General features: G+C 41.9%; 1 protein-coding gene across 1 annotated transcript in view; it reads left to right on the forward strand.

Moving 5' to 3' along the window:
* Window positions 1-13,146, forward strand: part of SFRP1 (secreted frizzled related protein 1) — a 60,257-nt gene extending 47,111 nt beyond the window's left edge. Inside the window, exon 3 of the mRNA XM_058194152.1 lies at window positions 1,641-13,146. Within this exon, the coding sequence (XP_058050135.1) occupies window positions 1,641-1,963 (323 nt within the window). The 3' untranslated portion in view covers window positions 1,964-13,146. The remainder of the gene's footprint in view (window positions 1-1,640) is intronic.
* Window positions 13,147-18,866: the final 5,720 nt, after the last annotated feature.

An 18,866-nucleotide genomic window follows, 5' to 3' on the forward strand; every position in this document is an offset into this window, starting at 1 on the left:
TCGGCCTTATCTCTGAAGACAGTCCCTAAGACCAACTGCTTTTGCAGCTGGAGGTTTTATTTGGCTTTTAGGGTGAACAGCTGCTCTTGAGAAACTCCTTCCGTGATTTTGCTGGCTGGTGCTTTGTAACCCTGTTGTACAAAAAGCCAGAGCGATTGTAGGATCCTTTCTCAAACTGGTGTCAAACTGATGACGTTGACTTATATAATTCCAGCCAGCATGCCCCTCTTGCTCCTTAGGAATTATAGGGGAGTTGCAGTTGCAAGATCTGGGGAAAGAATTGATGTGATGTCAAATACATCATAAGGTAAAGGTTCCCCTTGCACATATGTGCTAGTTGCTGCCGACTCTAAGGGGCGGTGCTCATCTCTGTTTCAAAGCCGAAGAGCCAGCGCTCTCCGAAGACGTCCCCGTGGTCATGTGGCCGGCATGACTCAACACCAAAGGCGCACGGAACGCTGTTTCCTTCCCATCAAAGGTGGTCCCTATTTTTCTACTTGCCTTTTTTACATGCTTTTGAAACTGCTAAGTTGGTAGAAGCTGGGACAAGTAACAGGAGCTCACCCCGTTATACGGCAGCACTAGGGATTCGAACCGCTGAGCTGCCGACCTTTCGATCGACAAGCTCAACACTTTAAGAAGTCTTTAAGAAGAGATTGGACAACCATTCACCTGAAATGCAATAGGAGTTTCCTGCTTGAGCGGGAGGCTGGACTAGAAGACCAGCAAGGTCCCGTCCAACTCTCACATTCTGTTATTAACATCAGTTTCTTTTCCAGCTCAGACAGTTTTAAGCCCAACTTCATGTATTGTTTTGTTTTAAATTGGCTTCCTGGGTTGGTATGTTGCCATAATCTTCCTGGAGATTATGAGAGCGGAAATGTAAGCCGTTTGGAGGATACCTGATCATGGAAGCTGATTTTAAACAAACTTTCCTTCCCCTGCTGTAACTTGGCTGCAATCTACCTGTATTTTTCGGAATATAAGACACACCTTTTCCCCCTCTAAAAGGGGGTGAAAATTTGGGTGCATCTTATAGACCGAATGTAGCCCCGCCCACCCACTGGCCCCCACCCTTCGGCCTCTGCCTCCCAGCAATTTTCCTCCTTGCATCAAGCAGCAAACAGCCCATTTCAGCTTCAGCACAACCTGATTAGCACACACACACACAAATCTGCTTCCCAGCAATTTACCTCGTTGCAGCAAGCAGCAAGAAGAAACAGCCCATTTCAGCTTCAGCACAGCCTGATTAGCACAAGTTGATTGTCCCTCCCGACTCTCAGCTGTTTCAGGCTTCAGGGATTGCCATGGCCTATTGCTACGCGGGCCTCTGCTGCTTGCTGCCAGGAAGTAAATTGCTGGGAGCAGATTTTTTTCTTCTTTTTGTGCTAATCAAACTATGCTGAAAACGAAAATGAAAGTAAAACAGGTTGTTTTTGCCGCAACGAGGCAAATTTGCTGGGGGGGCAGGTTTCTTTTTCTTGTTTTCCTCACCAAAAAAAGGTAGGTTGCGTCTTATAGTCTGTAGCGTCTTACACTCTGAAAAAAACACGGTAGTTTCCTGCTTCCAGGTGGATTTCTTTGTCTCTGTCACTGACTAACTTTGGCTCTCCCGTTTATAAATGTCTTTTGCCTTCCAGCCCTGAAGATGAAAATAAAGGAGGTGAAGAAAGAAAACAGGGACAAGAAGATCATCCCCAGGAAGAAGAAGGCTTTGAAACTGGGCACCATCAAGAAGAAAGAACTGAAGAAACTCGTCTTGTACCTCAAGAATGGGGCAGACTGTCCTTGCCACCAGCTGGACAACCTCAGCCACCAGTTTCTCATCATGGGCCGCAAGGTGAAAACCCAGTACCTGCTGACGGCCATCCACAAGTGGGATAAAAAGAACAAAGAATTCAAAAAGTTCATGAAGAAGATGAAGACTCCAGAATGTTCCACGTTCCAGTCCGTCTTCAAATGATCGGCTGGGGCTGGAGGAAAAGGGGACACGTTTTCATTTTATTTTTCATTAATAAAATTTTAATTTTTTTTAATATTATATATATATATATATATATATATATATATAACAAATATATATATATATATATATATAAAACAGGCCCTGAACTTGCACACAGACTGATTGGGTAGTTCACGTAACATTTTGGCTTCTTCAAACCTTTGCGGATACTGATTTTTCGGCCTTCTTTTCCAATTTGTGCCTTTAGAGTTTTCTCGCGTTCTTCTTGCCTGTTTCTCTCTACCCCCCCCACCCCCGATCCCCAGTTCAAGGGCACCCACCAGGGAAGGAAGAGGGTGGGCAAAGAAGTCAAGATGGCGTCTGTGATCATGTGATCAAAGTCCACCTCTTTTCGGACGTACATTGTGTGACGTTAAAAAAAAGTGGGGGTAGGGCCAGTGGTGAAGTTCCTTTTTTCCCCCTGCCGGTTCTGTGGGCGTGGCTTGGTGGGTGTGGCTTGGTGGGGGGGACATGTGACTGGGTGGGCATGGCCAACTTTTTTTAAAAAAATCTTTTTAAAGCATTTTTTTTAACTAAAAAAAAAGTTTTTTAAAAAAATTCCAATGATCGGCTGTGACAATCAGCTGTGCTGCGCGATCGTCGGAACCTTTTTTTTTTTTTTTTAAAAAAACAACTTTTTAAAGCATTTTTTTTTTTACTACCCGCTCGGGCGAATAGGTAGTTTAAAAAATGCTTTTAAAAAGTTTAAAAAAATGGTTCCAACGATCGCGCGGCACAGCTGATTGTCGGAACCTTTTTTTTTTCTTTTTTTTTACTTTTTTAAAGCATTTTTTTTTACTACCTACTCACCCGAACTGGGAGCATTTCACCCCTGGATAGGGCTTCACTCATGTAGTTGCCACTGCTATTTTTTGATTTCCCCGCATCCAGTGGTGGGATTCAAATAATTTAACAACTGGTTCTCTGCCCTAATGATTTCTTCCAACAACCAGTTTACCAAACTGCTCAGAAAGTTAACAACCGGTTCTCCCGACGTGGTGCGAACTGGCTGAATCCCACCACTGCCCGCACCCCTCCTCAATGCTTCTGTCCTAGTTATATCCTCATTAGGGAATGTTCAAAATATGCAAATATATTTATATCCTTTTTTTGTGGGGGGTTGTTCCCAGATCTCTCTACAACCAATTAGAAAACTCAGCCATGTGCAGCACAGCTATTGTAGCTTTCTGTTTTTATATATAAATATATATATATATATATATATAAACCTGACTTTTTTTTAAAAAAATAGTATATATCACTTTTCACCTGTTTTTTCCCCCCCTTCTTCTTAAGGGACCATTCCCCAACTTCTGATTCATCCCTTTTTCCTGGATTAGTTCATTGTAGATGGTCCATCTTTGTCAGGAAACATGTGATAAAAGGCATGATGATGTGAACAATGCTACGTAGCCTGTTGGATTCGGTTATGTAATGATGCCGCTGTGTTACAATGATACAAAAGACAATGTACAGTAAATCTTATTTGACTGGTATTTTTTGCAAGAATTGCCAAAAAGTCTACACCGTAGAAACGAAAAGAAATCCTTAGATTGTTTCAACTCGGCTCTAAAGGATTCAGCAAGAAAATTATAAAGTGTTAATACCACTTTATAATGCCTTGGTAAGGCCACACTTGGACTATTGCATTCAGTTTTGGTCGCCATGATGTAAAAAAGATGTTGAGACTCTAGAAAAAGTGCAGAGAAGAGCAACAAAGATGATTAGGGGACTGGAGGCTAAACATATGAAGAACAATTGCAGGAATTGGGTATTTCTAGTTTAATGAAAAGAAGGACTAGGGGAGACATGATAGCAGTCTTCCAATATATCTCAGGGGCTGCCCCAAAGAAGAGGGAGTCAAGCTATTCTCCAAAGCACCTGAGGGTAGAACAAGAAGCAATGGATGGAAACTAATCAAGGAGAGAAGCAACCTGGAATTAAGGAGGAATTTCCTGGCAGTTAGAACAAAAAACCAGTGGAACAACTTGCTTCCAGAAGTTGTAAATGCTCCAACACTGGAAGTTTTTAAGAAAATGTTGGATAACTGTTTGTCTGAAGTGGTGTAGGGTTTTCTGCCTGGGCAGGGGGTTGGACTAGAAGACCTCCAAGGTCCCTTCCAACTCTGTTATTATTATTATAATTACTAGGACTACCGAAGTATTCATTTATATAATACTAGTGGGTTTTATCCCAAGGAAGGTGGGTTTTTTTTTTTTTAGATGAATGGTATTTTTGCCTATTGAGCAGAAATTGCTAACACAAACCTGTAGGCAGAACCTCTTGAAAATTTGTAGAGATCTGGAGATAGATCATTGAATCCCTAATTCTTCTTTCTGCACCCCCAAATAAGGGAAGGGGAGAGAGAGAGAGAAAATTGAGAGGAGCATTCAGTTTCTTCAATAACCCAGTAAACAAAAGAGGAAAGAGTCATAAAAGGATAGTTCATGGCACTCGTGAAATGTAAAATTTGTTACTACTGGTTCTGTGGGTGTGGCTTGGGGGGGTTAATGTGACTGGGTGGGTGTGGCCAACTTTTTTTTTTACTTTTAAAAGCATTTTTTCTACAACCTCTTCGACCGAAGAGAAGACCGTAGAAAAAATGCTTTTAAAAGGCTCCTCTGACAATCCCAGCTGAGCCGTGCGATCATCAGAGGCTTTTTTTTTTACTTTTAAAAGCATTTTTTCAGCCAAAGAAAAAATGCTTTTAAAAGTTAAAAAAAAAACCCTCTGATGATCGTGCGGCTCAGCTGGGCATGTGGGTGGGGCAGGGATTTTTGCTACCTGTTCTCCGAACCACCCGCCGCCATCACTACTGGATTGGGCGACCTGGTCCGAACTGGGAACATTTCACCCCTGGTTCACGGGATTGTATTTCAACAGATTAATTTTATTGCAGGGCATTTAAATTCAGAGAAACCTTTTTGCACAGGGATCTCCTCCAGGGTCAGCTGCTCGGCCTATGAACTCTCAAGAAAGTTGATATTTCATTAGAGTTAGTTGATATTATGACCATGTGGGATTTTTGCCTATGTGAGAGAAGGATCTAAGTGTAAAGTGACAGGTTGGTGTTTTTAGATTCACTCTTCCTCTTCAACCCATCCTAAACTGAACCCCTGGCTTCTCGCATTTGTTTACAATATATTTGTATTGATCTTTCAAGAACTGCATTTTTGTTCTAAGAAACTTTTCCCCAAGTTGATAACAGGTGAATGAATTCCAAAGGTCCTTCGAGACAAGAAGTAGCAGAAACTACTCAAAATTATGCACAGAATCCTGGCATCTGCAAAGCTGTCTTTTTGTCAGCTATTTATACCAAAGAAAAGGGATGGATGAATCCAAGTTTTGAGGAAGGTCAGCTTAGAACGTTCCCCTAGAAATAGGATTTTGAAGGGAAGATATTGTGTTTCAAAAAAAAAAAAAGGAATCCAAGAGCATATCAAAAGATTATTTACTCACAAATAATCTGTTTTGACCCAGGCCCAAGTAGGTAGTAGGAAACTCAGTCAGTGTAAAAACAAACTTTATTATAACAGCTAAGAATTAACTCATTCTCAGCGTAGTTCAACTAAATTAAGGCAAATTCCTCCCAACACAATTTCTCAGTCCTACCACCAACCTTGGTCCAATTAGGTAAACTGCCAAAGGCCTTTCCTGGCAAAAGTTCAGAAGACACCGATACAAAACAAATGCAGCAAGACAAATCTATCAATGTTGTTTTCTGGCAAAGAGCCTAAGCACTGTTGCTGGTCTTTTAAACCTTATGGGAGGGGCCAATCATCTCTTGGCCCTACTCCTGTGTCGTCCTCTTTGCTTTAGCTGCTCTTGCCTTCTGGCAGCTCTTCTCATGCATGCACTAGGAACAGGCTCCTCCTATTCCTCTGCCTCACTGCTTTCAGCCTCTGGAGGCTTCGGAGTCCGCACATCACTTCCCGATGGCCCTGGCCCCACCTCAACCTCCAACGCAGAGCCATCATCTGGGCCTTCCTCAGCCTCCAGGACTGGCCCATGTTCTTCCTCAGCCTCATCGCTGTCCGACTCGGTTGCCAGCTCCGCAGGCTGCTGGCGGACCACAACATAATCCATCTTGACTTCCATAATGGCTGGCCAAAAACTTTAGAAGCCTTAATGAGGGACGTCCAAAATAACATCCTACTGAGAATGTCATTGAAAAGCTTGTTCTTTCAATAAAAGAAAATAAGCAAAAAATAACAGGGTTGGAAAAGTCATTGAAGGTTTTCTAGTCCAACCTGTTGCTCAAGTGGAGGCTGTATACCATTATGGACAAATGGTTGTCCAATCTTTTCTTGAAAACCTCCAGTGAGGGAGTAAACCACAACTTCTGGAGACAAGCCATCCTACTGATAGTTCTCACCATCAGGAAATTTCCTCTTGGTTCTAGCTTGGATCTCTCCTTGCTAAGTTTCCATCTGGTACTTTTTTGTCCCACCCTCAGGTTCTTTAGAAAATAAATTAAATCCCTTTTCTTTCGGACAGCCCCTCAAGTTCTAGAAGACTGCTATCGTGTCACCGCTAGTCCTTCTTTTTGTTCAACTAGACATACCTAGGTCCCTCAATCGTTTATAGTATGGTTTAGCCTCCAGACCCCTAATCATCTTTATTCCTCTTCTCTTCACTCTAATATTACCTAGAAGCATTTTGAATAGCACTCTTATGAACAGCATTTAATCATGGGAGGCTGGAAAAGGCACACCATACTGTATTATCAGTCAGCAGCGGTACTGGCAACTCCATTCCCTAACAGATTAACAGAGTTGGAAGGGACTTTGCAAGTCATCTAGTCCAACCCCCTGCCCAGGCAGGAAACCCTACACCAGTGGTTCCCAACCTTTTCTTGTTTGAGGCACAACCTTTTCTTGTTTGAGGCACCCTTGGAAAGCCTTTCAAAAGTTCCCGGCACCCTTATAAGGAAATAGATATTTAAAATCTCTGTAGCTCAAAAGTTCCCGGCACCCTCAAAAGATCTCACGGCACCCCTTAGTGCCGCGGCACACTGGTTGGGAACCACTGCCCTACACCATTCCTGACAGATGGCAGTCCAGTCTTTTCTTGAAAGCCTTCAGTGATGAAGCTCCCACAACTTCTGAAGGCAGCTTCTGTTCCATGGGTTGATGGTTCTCACTGTCAGAAAATGTCTCCTTATTTCCAGGTTGAATCTCTCCTTGATCAGTTTCCATCCATTATTCCTTGTCTGGCCTTTGGGGGCTTTGGAAAACAGATTGACCCCCCTCCTCTCTGTGGCAGCCCCTCAAATATTGGAATTCTGCCATCATGTCTCCCCAGGTCCTTCTCTTCACTAGACCAGCCATGCCCAGTTCCTGCAACCGTTCATGTTTTAGTCTCTAGTCCAGTGGTGGGTTTCAACATTTTTTACTACCAGTTCTGTGGGTGTGGCTTGGTGGGTGTGGCTTGGTGGGCATGGCAGGGGAAGGATACTGTGAAATCTCCATTCCTATCCCACTCCAGGGGAAGGATAATTTCTTCCCAATCAGCTGGGACTCCGAAGGCAGAGAAGAGATGGGGGCAAGGCCAGTCAGAATTTTTACTACCGGTTCTCCAAACTACTCAAAATTTCCGCTACCACTTTTCCAGAACTGGTCAGAACCTGCTGAAACCCACCTCTGCTCTAGTCCCCTAGAAATGGGGGAGGAACGATCCATGGGCAGGGGTACCTGGTGACACTGAGACTTAATTCTATAGACCTCAGACTACTTTCACACAAGCATTTGGCTAGTTTCTGTAATTAAACTGGGTTTGGGGGCTGTGTGAGTTGAACAAGAAAATGGAAGAGGTAGGAAAGACTTTGGGTGGTCAGGAAAATAAAAGATGGGCAATCCCACCATCTTTCTTCCTGCCCACTGCTTACCTAACCCCACCTATAGAGTTACATAACATTTTTCATGAAAAATGTGGCCCTTGACATAGGCTTACCCAACCTCATCCTGGATTGAATGGGTTAGCAGCAGAAATATACCGTAATTGCTTGTATAAACTTTCACCTTTTGCAAGGTGATCCATCTGGCATGACCGCCCTGCCCCCAGAAATGGAACACGTTGTGTGCCATAATGTGGAAAATGTAGGGATCCCAAAAGGCAACCTCAAAATTGGTATTCCTCAGGTATTCCTCATACCTGGCAGTATTTTCATTTTTGCTACAAATGCTGATATTTGGCCATAATTTGATAGAACTACAATGAGATTTCACATGGCTCATGATAGCCATCTCTGTTCAATCATTTACTTACGATGTAAAATGTTGTGCCTATCTATCATCTATCTATCTATCTATCTATCTATCTATCTATCTATCTATCTATCTATCTATCTATCTATCTATCTATCTATCTATCATCTCTCTCTATCTCTCTATAAAGGACACAGTGGCTCAGTGGCTAAGATGCTGAGCTTGTCTATTGAAAGTTCGGCAGTTTAACGGTTCGAATCCCTAGTGCTGCCGTGTAACGGGGTGAGCTCCCGTTCCTTGTCCCAGCTTCTGCCAACCTAGCAGTTCAAAAGCACCTAAAAAATGCAAGTAGAAAAATAGGGACCACCTTTGGTGGGAAGGGAACAGCGTTCCATGCGCCTTTGGCATTTAGTCATGCCGGCCACATGACCACCGAGGCGTCTTCAGACAGCTCTGGCTCTTCGGCTTTCAAATGGAGATGGGCACTGCCCCCTAGAGTCGGGAATGACGAGCACATTACCTTTACCTTTTACTATCCTTCAGCCTTACATGGAGTTAGATTATAGAAAGGAACAAGATCCTTAGTCCTTTCCGTGAATGACTCTATCTGGATTTTGTATTTGGTAGCTTTCTTTTTTGCTTGTTTTCTTGGTATCTCCATCTCCCTTGTTTCCATGTGCCTCTTTCTTAGCGGATAATTTGTGGGTAAATGTGAGATGATAAATCTTGAGAGGTGCGAGTGGACTGCAGTTTGTGCCTTTAAGAAGTTCTGTTCTCTTCTGTTTCCATATTTCTGCCCTTTTCTCTAAAGATAGCCACACTGAAAAAGGAGGCGAATATATCCTGAAGGAATCTTGCATTCGTTTTAGACCATTCTGCTGTCTTTGCACGAAGTTCTAAAATAACCAGTGGTGAGGTTTTCAAATTCTATTGCAGTAAATTAATCCTCTGCAGAAGGCCAATGATGGAAAAAAATATAATAACAAAACAACAACAACAACCTGGTTGATACTTAGGATGCTGGCAGCAACCTGTATCAACCATCAGCACCAGTCAATGATATTTGTGATACATTTTTAAATGTTCAGTTGACTTGAGTTTCATGTTCAATGAATAAAAGAGATAACAACAACAACAACAACAACAACAACTTTGTTTTCCAATTTCATTTTGAAATACTGTCAGGTGCTATCCATCATGGATAGTGGGGAACAACAGGAAGTTGGCTCATAACTGTAAGCTGAGAAAGCGATGAGTCTAAAGCCAACATAACAATTTTTTGAATTATGTTTTGCTGCCAGATCCTTACTTTTGCCGTTTTCTGACTCCCTGCCAATGTCGTGTTTCCCAGACAATGACTTCCGCTCTTTCCCCCCAGAAGGACACAAAATTCCTTGTTTTTCCAAATAAGCCACGATGTAGAAAAGTTAGTGCAGATGTTTCCGGCTTCATCAATGCGTTTCCATCTTATAACTTCGCATCTTTGCTTGTGCTTTCCCTCTTAAATGTTGAGATTATAAAACTTCCCGTTCTCAAAAGTTCTTCTTTTTTGATGCTGCTGCAATGAAGCTTATTTCCCGATCGATGGCCCATTTTTATAAAATTAAGAACTTTTCCTAATTCTTGCTTTCTTTTAAGAAAGTTTATTACTAGTCTTGTGCATAGTAGATTCACACAACTGCTAGACTAGACTACAATGGAGTTAGGTAGTAGTTGACCTTACTTATGGGAATCTACCATTGTTAGCGCTCCCTTAAGGTTTCTCAGACCATCTCAACGTGCCAAATAATGGTTTCTTTGGGTATTAACGTATTAAGGATACACAACCAATGTGATTTGTTAACCAGATAAAGGTTTAGTGTGTTGAATGGATGATATGGGTTAGAGAGTTGAATTTGTTTCAGGTCCAGTGGGAATGGCCTGTTTTATTGGACAAATCAACCATCTCCATGTTGTCACATGTAGGTTGGATTCATACAACATGCAGTTCCCTAATCTGTCTGTGGCTCAGACAAATGGTTATCCAACATCTTCTTAAAACCTTCCAGTGTTGGAGCATTCACAACTTCTGGAGGCAAGCGGTTCCACTGGTTAATTGTTCTCACTGTCAGGAAATTTCTCCTTAGTTGCTTCTCTCCTTGATGAATTTCCACCCGTTGCTTCTTGTCCTGCCCTCAGGTGCTTTGGAGAATAGCTTGACTTTCCTCTTCTTCTTTTTTTTTAATTTGAATTTATATCCCGCCCTTCTCTGAAGACTCAGGGCGGCTTATACTGTGTTAAGCAATAGTCTTCATCCATTTGTATATTATATACAAAGTCAACTTTTTTTATTGCCCCCAACAATCTGGGTCCTCATTTTATCTACCTTATAAAGGATGGGGCAGCCCTTGAGATATTGGAAGACTGCTATCATGTCTCCCTTGGTCCTTCTTGTTAAACGAGACTCATCTCAGAAAGTCCTTCCAAGTAAAAATGAATGGGACTACAGCCTTAAGGACTCCAATTTTCATAAGAGATGCCACTGATGAGGAATCTGCTTCTGGGATGCCACCCCTGCCCTCCTTCCTTTCCCTGTAGTACAAATATTGAGAGGTCCAAGTTTCCAGTTTACCTGAAAGATATGTAATCTCTGGCTCCCAGCACTGACTATCAAATGACCTTCAGAAGAAGAAAAACATACATACAGGCGGCAATCTCATTTCTCCCAGCAAGCCACACAACAACTCCAGCATGGTCAGTTCTGATGGCCTCCCCTTCTTCCAACTGACTCCTTCTGGTTAATATCTATTAGGGGCTAGGGATCTGATTCAAATCATGGATCCAGTCAAGAATGCTGATGAGATCTCATGCCATCATTTCAGCAAATGTTCCACACAAAGGGTTGGTTTTCCCTGCCCCTATTCTTCTTTTTTTAATAAATAATTTTTATTGTAGTATTTCTTTTCCATAACTCTAATACATAGTCGAACAGACAGTGTCATTTTTATATACTTTGGATTAACAGTTCAAGTAAACTCTACATTATATACATCTATATACATCCTCAACTTCCTTATGAATGTTACCTATTTTTATTTCTGTTGTCTATCCACCTATACAATTTCTCCCCAAACCGCATAATATTCCAAATCATCTTTTTCTTTTAATTCTAAAGTTAGTTTATTCATTTCGGCACATTCAAATATTTTCTGGATAATCAATCCCTCGGGGGGCAGGGGGTAAGTTATGTTCTTTCCAATATTGTGCCAACGCAATTCTTGCTGCTGTTAAAATATGTAGAATCAGATATCTTTTTTTAAAAGTCAAATTTAGTTTTTAATATTCCCAGGAGAAATGTTTCCGGATTTAACTCAATTTGGCAATTTATTAAATCTTGTAGCCAACCTTGTATTTTGGTCCAATACTTTTTCGCTTCGGGGCATAACCACCAGACATGAAAGAAAGTACCTTGCCTGCCCCTATTCTTTGACCAAGCCGTTCTTCCTGAATCATTGCTTCCTGATGAGAAACGTGGTTTTGTCTAAAATAACTTTGCCTCCCAGGATGGATCTCTAGTTTCTCCTGATCCCAGGCCACTTCTGGAGGGTCCCAACAACGATACACATTTGAAGAGACTGCCTGAACTCCAAGGCGAATCTATGGTTATTTTTTTCCTGACTTCTGCATGCCCAGATGAAATTCCGATCCTCTTGGCTTCTAAGTAATCATCACCACAATGTTTTTGACCCTTTCTTGTGGTGTGATAGTATGTTTTTGGGGTACACAAAGAGGGGTGAGATAGAAGGAGGCTTGGCATATCGAAGCCAAAGCAGCCAGATTGTCCTAAGAAAGGGTGTGTGTGACATTTAAAGGGGCACAGGAAGAGGGCATGAATCAAAAGCTAGGCTTGACTCTAACTTGGCATTCAAGGAATCACACTTGTGTCTGCAGAAATTCCAGGGGGGAAGGAGAAGTGAGTCAACTTATAAAGGGGTAGAGTATTCTTGCAAAAAAGGGATGCGGTGGCTCAGAGGTTAGGACGTTGAGCTTGTCGATTGAAAGGTCGGCAGCTTGGCGGTTCGAATCCCTAGTGCTGCCGTGTAACGGGGTGAACTCCCATTACTTGTCCCAGCTTCTGCCAACCTAGCAGTTTCGAAAGCACGTAAAAAATGCAAGTAGAAAAAATAGGGACCACCTTTGGTGGGAAGGGAACAGCGTTCCGTGCGCCTTTGGCATTGAGTCATGCCAGCCACATGACCACGGAGACGTCTTCGGACAGCGCTGGCTCTTCGGCTTTGTAATGGAGATGAGCACTGCCCCCTAGAGTCGGCAACAACTAGCACGTATGTGCGAGGGGAACCTTTACCTTTACCTTTATTCTTGATGCCCACGGCTTGTGATTTGATTCATTGGTTCCCTTCTCCACCGTGTTAATGAAAACAACTACTACACCAATCAGATATCAACAGCATGTTTAGCTGCCAAGAAAGCAATAGAGAGTCTGGATCAACTTCTTCTTATACTGTGTCAACCCTGGGAAATAAATCTCCTGCTTTTCATCTTCCATAACAAGAATGCATATTTGTACCGAATTCAAACTGCTTATCTGCCATTTCTGCGTACAACTTTAGAGAGCGCAAGTATGTGTGTTTGTTTTTCGAGCGCGTTTCCTCAATTATGTATTCATTTAACTAAAGTTACTGAATTAACCAGTCCCTGGCCTGTATGAATTCTTTTTTTTTTTGAGGGGGGGAGTTGGATGGCTTTGTTTGTTTTCCCTTCAGAGAATGAATGTTTTCTATCTCGAGTTTGTTGTCTTTTGAACAACCTGCATGGCCTTTTAAGAGGGAGTGATTGAATCAGCTGTTTAAAACTAAATCTGGACAGCAACAGAGCCAAATTGAAGATTGTCAACTCCCTCCCACCATATATATATATATATATATATATATATATATATATATTTAAATAGTTTGAAAAAAAGAAAACGCTTGTGGATGGAATCTGAGAAAACATTGAAATAAGGATTAAGATTTGTGTAGCCTTACAAATAGGGACGTGGTGGCTAGGACGTTGAGCTTGTCGATTGAAAGGTCGGCAGCTCGGCGGTTCGAATCCCTAGTGCTGCCGTGTAACGGGGTGAACTCCCGTTACTTGTCCCAGCTTCTGCCAACCTAGCAGTTTCGAAAGCATGTAAAAAATGCAAGTAGAAAAAAATAAGGACCACCTTTGGTGGGAAGGTAACAGCGTTCCGTGCGCCTTTGGCATTGAGTCATGCCAGCCATATGACCACGGAGACGTCTTCGGACAGCGCTGGCTCTTCGGCTTTGTAATGGAGATGAGCACTGCCCCCTACAGTCGGCAACGACTAGCACGTATGTGCGAGGGGAACCTTTACCTTTACCTTTATTCTTGCAAAAGGTGCTTGATGCCCACGGCTTGTGATTTGATTCATTGGTTCCCTTCTCCACCGTGCTAATGAAAACAACTACTACACCAATCAGATATCAACAGCATGTTTAGCTGCCAAGAAAGCAATAGAGAGTCTGGATCAACTTCTTCTTATACTGTGTCAACCCTGGGAAATAAATCTCCTGCTTTTCATCTTCCATAACAAGAATGAATATTTGTACCGAATTCAAACTGCTTATCTGCCATTTCTGCGTACAACTTTAGAGAGCGCAAGTATGTGTGTTTGTTTTTCGAGCGCGTTTCCTCAATTATGTATTCATTTAACTAAAGTTACTGAATTAACCAGTCCCTGGCCTGTATGAATTCTTTTTTTTTTTGAGGGGGGGAGTTGGATGGCTTTGTTTGTTTTCCCTTCAGAGAATGAATGTTTTCTATCTCGGGTTTGTTGTCTTTTGAACAACCTGCATGGCCTTTTAAGAGGGAGTGATTGAATCAGCTGTTTAAAACTAAATCTGGACAGCAACAGAGCCAAATTGAAGATTGTCAACTCCCTCCCACCATATATATATATATTTAAATAGTTTGAAAAAAAGAAAACGCTTGTGGATGGAATCTGAGAAAACATTGAAATAAGGATTAAGACTTGTGTAGCCTTACAAATAGGGACGTGGTGGCTAAGATGCTGAGCTTGTCGATCGAAAGGTCGGCGGTTCGGCGGTTTGAATCCCTAGTGCCGCGTAACGGGGTGAGCTCCGGTGACTTGTCCCAGCTTCTGCCACCCTCACAGTTTGAAAGCAAGTAAAAAAGGCAAGTAGAAAAAATAGGGACCACCTTTGGTGGGGAGGGAACAGCGTTCCGTGTGCCTTTGGCATTGAGTTGTGCCAGCCACATGACCACGGAGACGTCTTTGGACAGCGCCGGCTCTTCGGCTTTGAAACAGAGATGAGCACCACCCCCTAGAGTCGGGAACGACTAGCACATATGTGTGAGGGGAACCTTTTTACCTTTATTCTTGATGCCCACGGCTTGTGATTTGATTCATTGGTTCCCTTCTCCACCGTGTTAATGAAAACAACTACTACACCAATCAGATATCAACAGCATGTTTAGCTGCCAAGAAAGCAATAGAGAGTCTGGATCAACTTCTTCTTATACTGTGTCAACCCTGGGAAATAAATCTCCTGCTTTTCATCTTCCATAACAAGAATGCATATTTGTACCGAATTCAAACTGCTTATCTGCCATTTCTGCGTACAACTTTAGAGAGCGCAAGTATGTGTGTTTGTTTTTCGAGCGCGTTTCCTCAATTATGTATTCATTTAACTAAAGTTACTGAATTAACCAGTCCCTGGCCTGTATGAATTCTTTTTTTTTTTGAGGGGGGGAGTTGGATGGCTTTGTTTGTTTTCCCTTCAGAGAATGAATGTTTTCTATCTCGAGTTTGTTGTCTTTTGAACAACCTGCATGGCCTTTTAAGAGGGAGTGATTGAATCAGCTGTTTAAAACTAAATCTGGACAGCAACAGAGCCAAATTGAAGATTGTCAACTCCCTCCCACCATATATATATATATTTAAATAGTTTGAAAAAAAGAAAACGCTTGTGGATGGAATCTGAGAAAACATTGAAATAAGGATTAAGACTTGTGTAGCCTTACAAATAGGGACGTGGTGGCTAAGATGCTGAGCTTGTCGATCGAAAGGCGGCAGTTCAGCGGTTTGAATCCCTAGTGCCGCGTAACGGGGTGAGCTCCCGTGACTTGTCCCAGCTTCTGCCAACCTAGCAGTTCGAAAGCACGTAAAGGAAGGAAGGAAGGAAGGAAGGAATAGCAATAGTAGTTAGACTTATATACAGCTTCACAGTGCTTTACAGCCCTCTCTAAGTGGTTTACAGAGTCAGATTATTGCCCCCAAAAATCTGGGTCCTCATTTTAATGACCTCAAGGATGGAAGGCTGAGTCAACCTTGAGCCAGTCAGGATCGAACTCCTGGCAGTGGGCATTTTAATACTGCATTATAACCACTGCACCACCACTCAGGAAAAAAAGGGCTATGGCTTTTTAAATGTTTCATCTGGGCCAAAGACATGACCTCCCTCTCACTGAAAAATCGAACGGTCTTAAGGGCTTTTTGGAGCGTCAAAAGGTTCATTGATAGGACTGGGCATCCCTCCAGGGACAGCAAGCTCAAAAGTTGCAAAAGCTACTCATGAAGAGACTTGGTTTTTGGTCCACCTATTTCTCCTTTGCTTTCACAGTAGAAGCTTTAACAAGTTCTTACTGATTGACTCACTAGATCAGGGGTCTCCAACCTTGGTCCCTTTAAGACTTGTGGACTTCAACTCCCAGAGTTCCTCAGCCAGCTTTGCTTCATAAAAAAGCTGAAAAGAAGCTGCGTAAAATTAGGTTTACAACTCTTAGAGCCTTTTTTGCTATGTAGTTGCAGTGGGCTTTGGGATTTAGGTCATTTGATATGAAAACTCCAAGATCTTTGACAGGGTGGAGGTCATCAGTAAGGTAATGACCATGAAGTTTGCACTTGTTGATAGGGTTCTTTTTTCCAATATGTAAGACTGAGCATTTGCTGGTTGAGATTTGGAGATGCCAAGTTTTAGACCAATCGGAAACAAAGTCGAGGTCTTCTTGAAGGGTAGAAGTATTGTTAGTGGTATTAAATAGTTTGACATCGTCAGCAAAGAGAACACAATAACTTGAAATAAGGTCACAGAGATCATTTATGTATAGTGTGAAGAGCGTTGGTCCAAGAACACTACCTTGGGGAACGCCACTTTTGACAGGAACAGGATTAGATATAGCTTTGCCAATTTTGACCACTTGTTGTCTGTTTGACAGGAAGGCATTTATCCAGTTGTGAAGAGGTCCCGAAATGCCGTAGGAGTTTAGTTTGAGGAGAAGTTTATCATGCACTAGATGGACACAATCGTTGTTAGCAAGGCGGTTTGGATATTTCCTACTGCCATGCCATTGATGCGCGATGGCACACAGACCCTTCTCTGTGGGCACTTGTGCCATCAACAGCAGGTCTTTGCGAGTGCTGGAATGCTGGAAAACAGCCCGAAAAACAACCCCAAACTAGGCTGTTTTTCAGACATTTTGCGCATTCCGGTTTGGATGCTCGGTGTCGAAAAGTTTTGCCATCCCTGCCATAGATGGTTTTAGAGCAAGTTGCCAACAGTTTGAGTTGACCTTCAAACTTCAAAGAACTGTTTAAAAAATACCTTCGTACAAATGTAAAATCCATCACTTTTGACTGTCTGCTTTTCTGGGCTAGTTGGCTTATTGGATTGGCTCATTGATAGGTTTAGCTCCCCGGGAAGTATTTTATGTACTGCTTATACAGCAATTAAAAACAAAGCATATAATGCATTTGCGTTATGCACAATAGTTAGACAACAAAATACAAATTTGTTAATGCAACAAAAAAAGGCTCGCTTACTACAAATAGGTGTGAGAGACTGGCAAGGAAACGTTTTAAAGAAACTCGGATTTAACTAACTCATTGTAAGTCTGGCTGGAAATGTAATCTTGTATTTTTTGTTCCCAAGGTTATCTGCTATCCCAGACTCGGATTAAAGATCCCCGTTTAAAACCCATATGGTTCTTTTTTGGTTGGTCGGCTAGATGGAACGTGACAGTATGGCGGGTGGGGAGGGGGGAGGAGAAGTATTTTTAAACTGGGGGAAGAATGAAAAGAATTGAAATGTATTTGAAAGAGTCCATGGACTGTAGACAGATTGGCTGCAGATTAGCTACAGGGCAGACAGGCAGCCTGAAAGATAAGGAATGATCAATATAAAAGGGTGCCGATTTAATAGAGCATCGCACAAAACGGAGCAAACCAGGTGAGCAAAGTTGTAGCACAATAAATCTTTCTCTCTCCAACCCCTTTTCTCTTTTCAAAGTGATCCTGCCTAAACAAATTCTAGGTGAAGAATGAGATACAAAGCAGAGACATTTTTTAGATGTCTAACCTAAATGTTAGGTTAGATGTTTTAGATGTTTTTAAATGGGAGAGTGTCTTAAATTCAAAGCAATCTTCCTTTTGGGCAATTGCGATCATCATGACCTTCGTAGCCTCAGCTGGATATTGGAAATACTTGTATATTTCTTTAAGATCACAGAAGCAGTCATACGTATGTGCAACCACACACACATTTCTGTGAAGCTTTTCTGACTCCCTTTTGCTTAGTATTTTTTTTATGGGTTCCCATATTTTTAATCTTGTAATTGGTTCCCATTTTTAATCCTGAATACGGATCTTGTGTTTTGTGCATTTAATAATTTAATAGCACTACTATTAATCGTTTCATAGTTCCCATCACCAATCTCTTTCCACTTATGACTGTATGACTATAACTTGTTGCTGGCAATCCTTATGATTTATATTGATATATTGATCATCAATTGTGTTGTAAATGTTGTACCTTGATGAACGTATCTTTTCTTTTATGTACACTGAGAGCATATGCACCAAGACAAATTCCTTGTGTGTCCAATCACACTTGGCCAATAAAATTCTATTCTAAAAATAAAAAGATGATGATAGCAGCAGATATTATTTCTCTCTCTGGGCACAATGGGTACTTAGCTGCGCTGAACTCTGCATTGGCAACAGGAAGGGCATCCAGCCACTAAACACTCAGCTGCATTGAGTTGCCCCAACTCCACCCCGATGTAAGGGATTATGGGGTCATTAAAAAACCCCATATATGTATATGTGTATGTATGTATGTCTGTCTGTCTGTCTGTCTGTCTGTCTGTCTGTCTGTCTGTCTGTCTGTCTTTGGTTATTGGGTTTTCTCCGCGTAAACTTGGAAGTGTCTTGGCGATGTTTGATGAAGTCTCATTCGTCATCTTCAGGCTTCACCACCCAAACAGGACATATCCCCAGCCAATCAGAGCACAAAAACCCCATCCAATCAGAGCACAGCCAAGCTCCCACCCAATCAGTTCAACCCCCACTAGCAGTTAAAAGGAAGAAACAGCTGCAATCACAAACCTCAGAAAACAAATATATGTATATATGTATATGTATATGTCGATCGAAAGGTCGGCAGTTCAGTGGTTCGAATCCCTAGTGCACGTAGGGTGAGCTCCGTTACTTGTCCCAGCTTCTGCCAACCTAGCAGTTCAAAGCACCTATATATGCAAGAGGAACCTTTACCTTTATATATATGTGTGTGTATATATATATGTATATATATGTATATGTATATATATATGTGTGTATATATATATAATATATA

This window comes from Ahaetulla prasina, chromosome 9 (assembly GCF_028640845.1).
Source record: "Ahaetulla prasina isolate Xishuangbanna chromosome 9, ASM2864084v1, whole genome shotgun sequence".
Classification (NCBI taxonomy): Eukaryota; Metazoa; Chordata; class Lepidosauria; order Squamata; family Colubridae; genus Ahaetulla; species Ahaetulla prasina.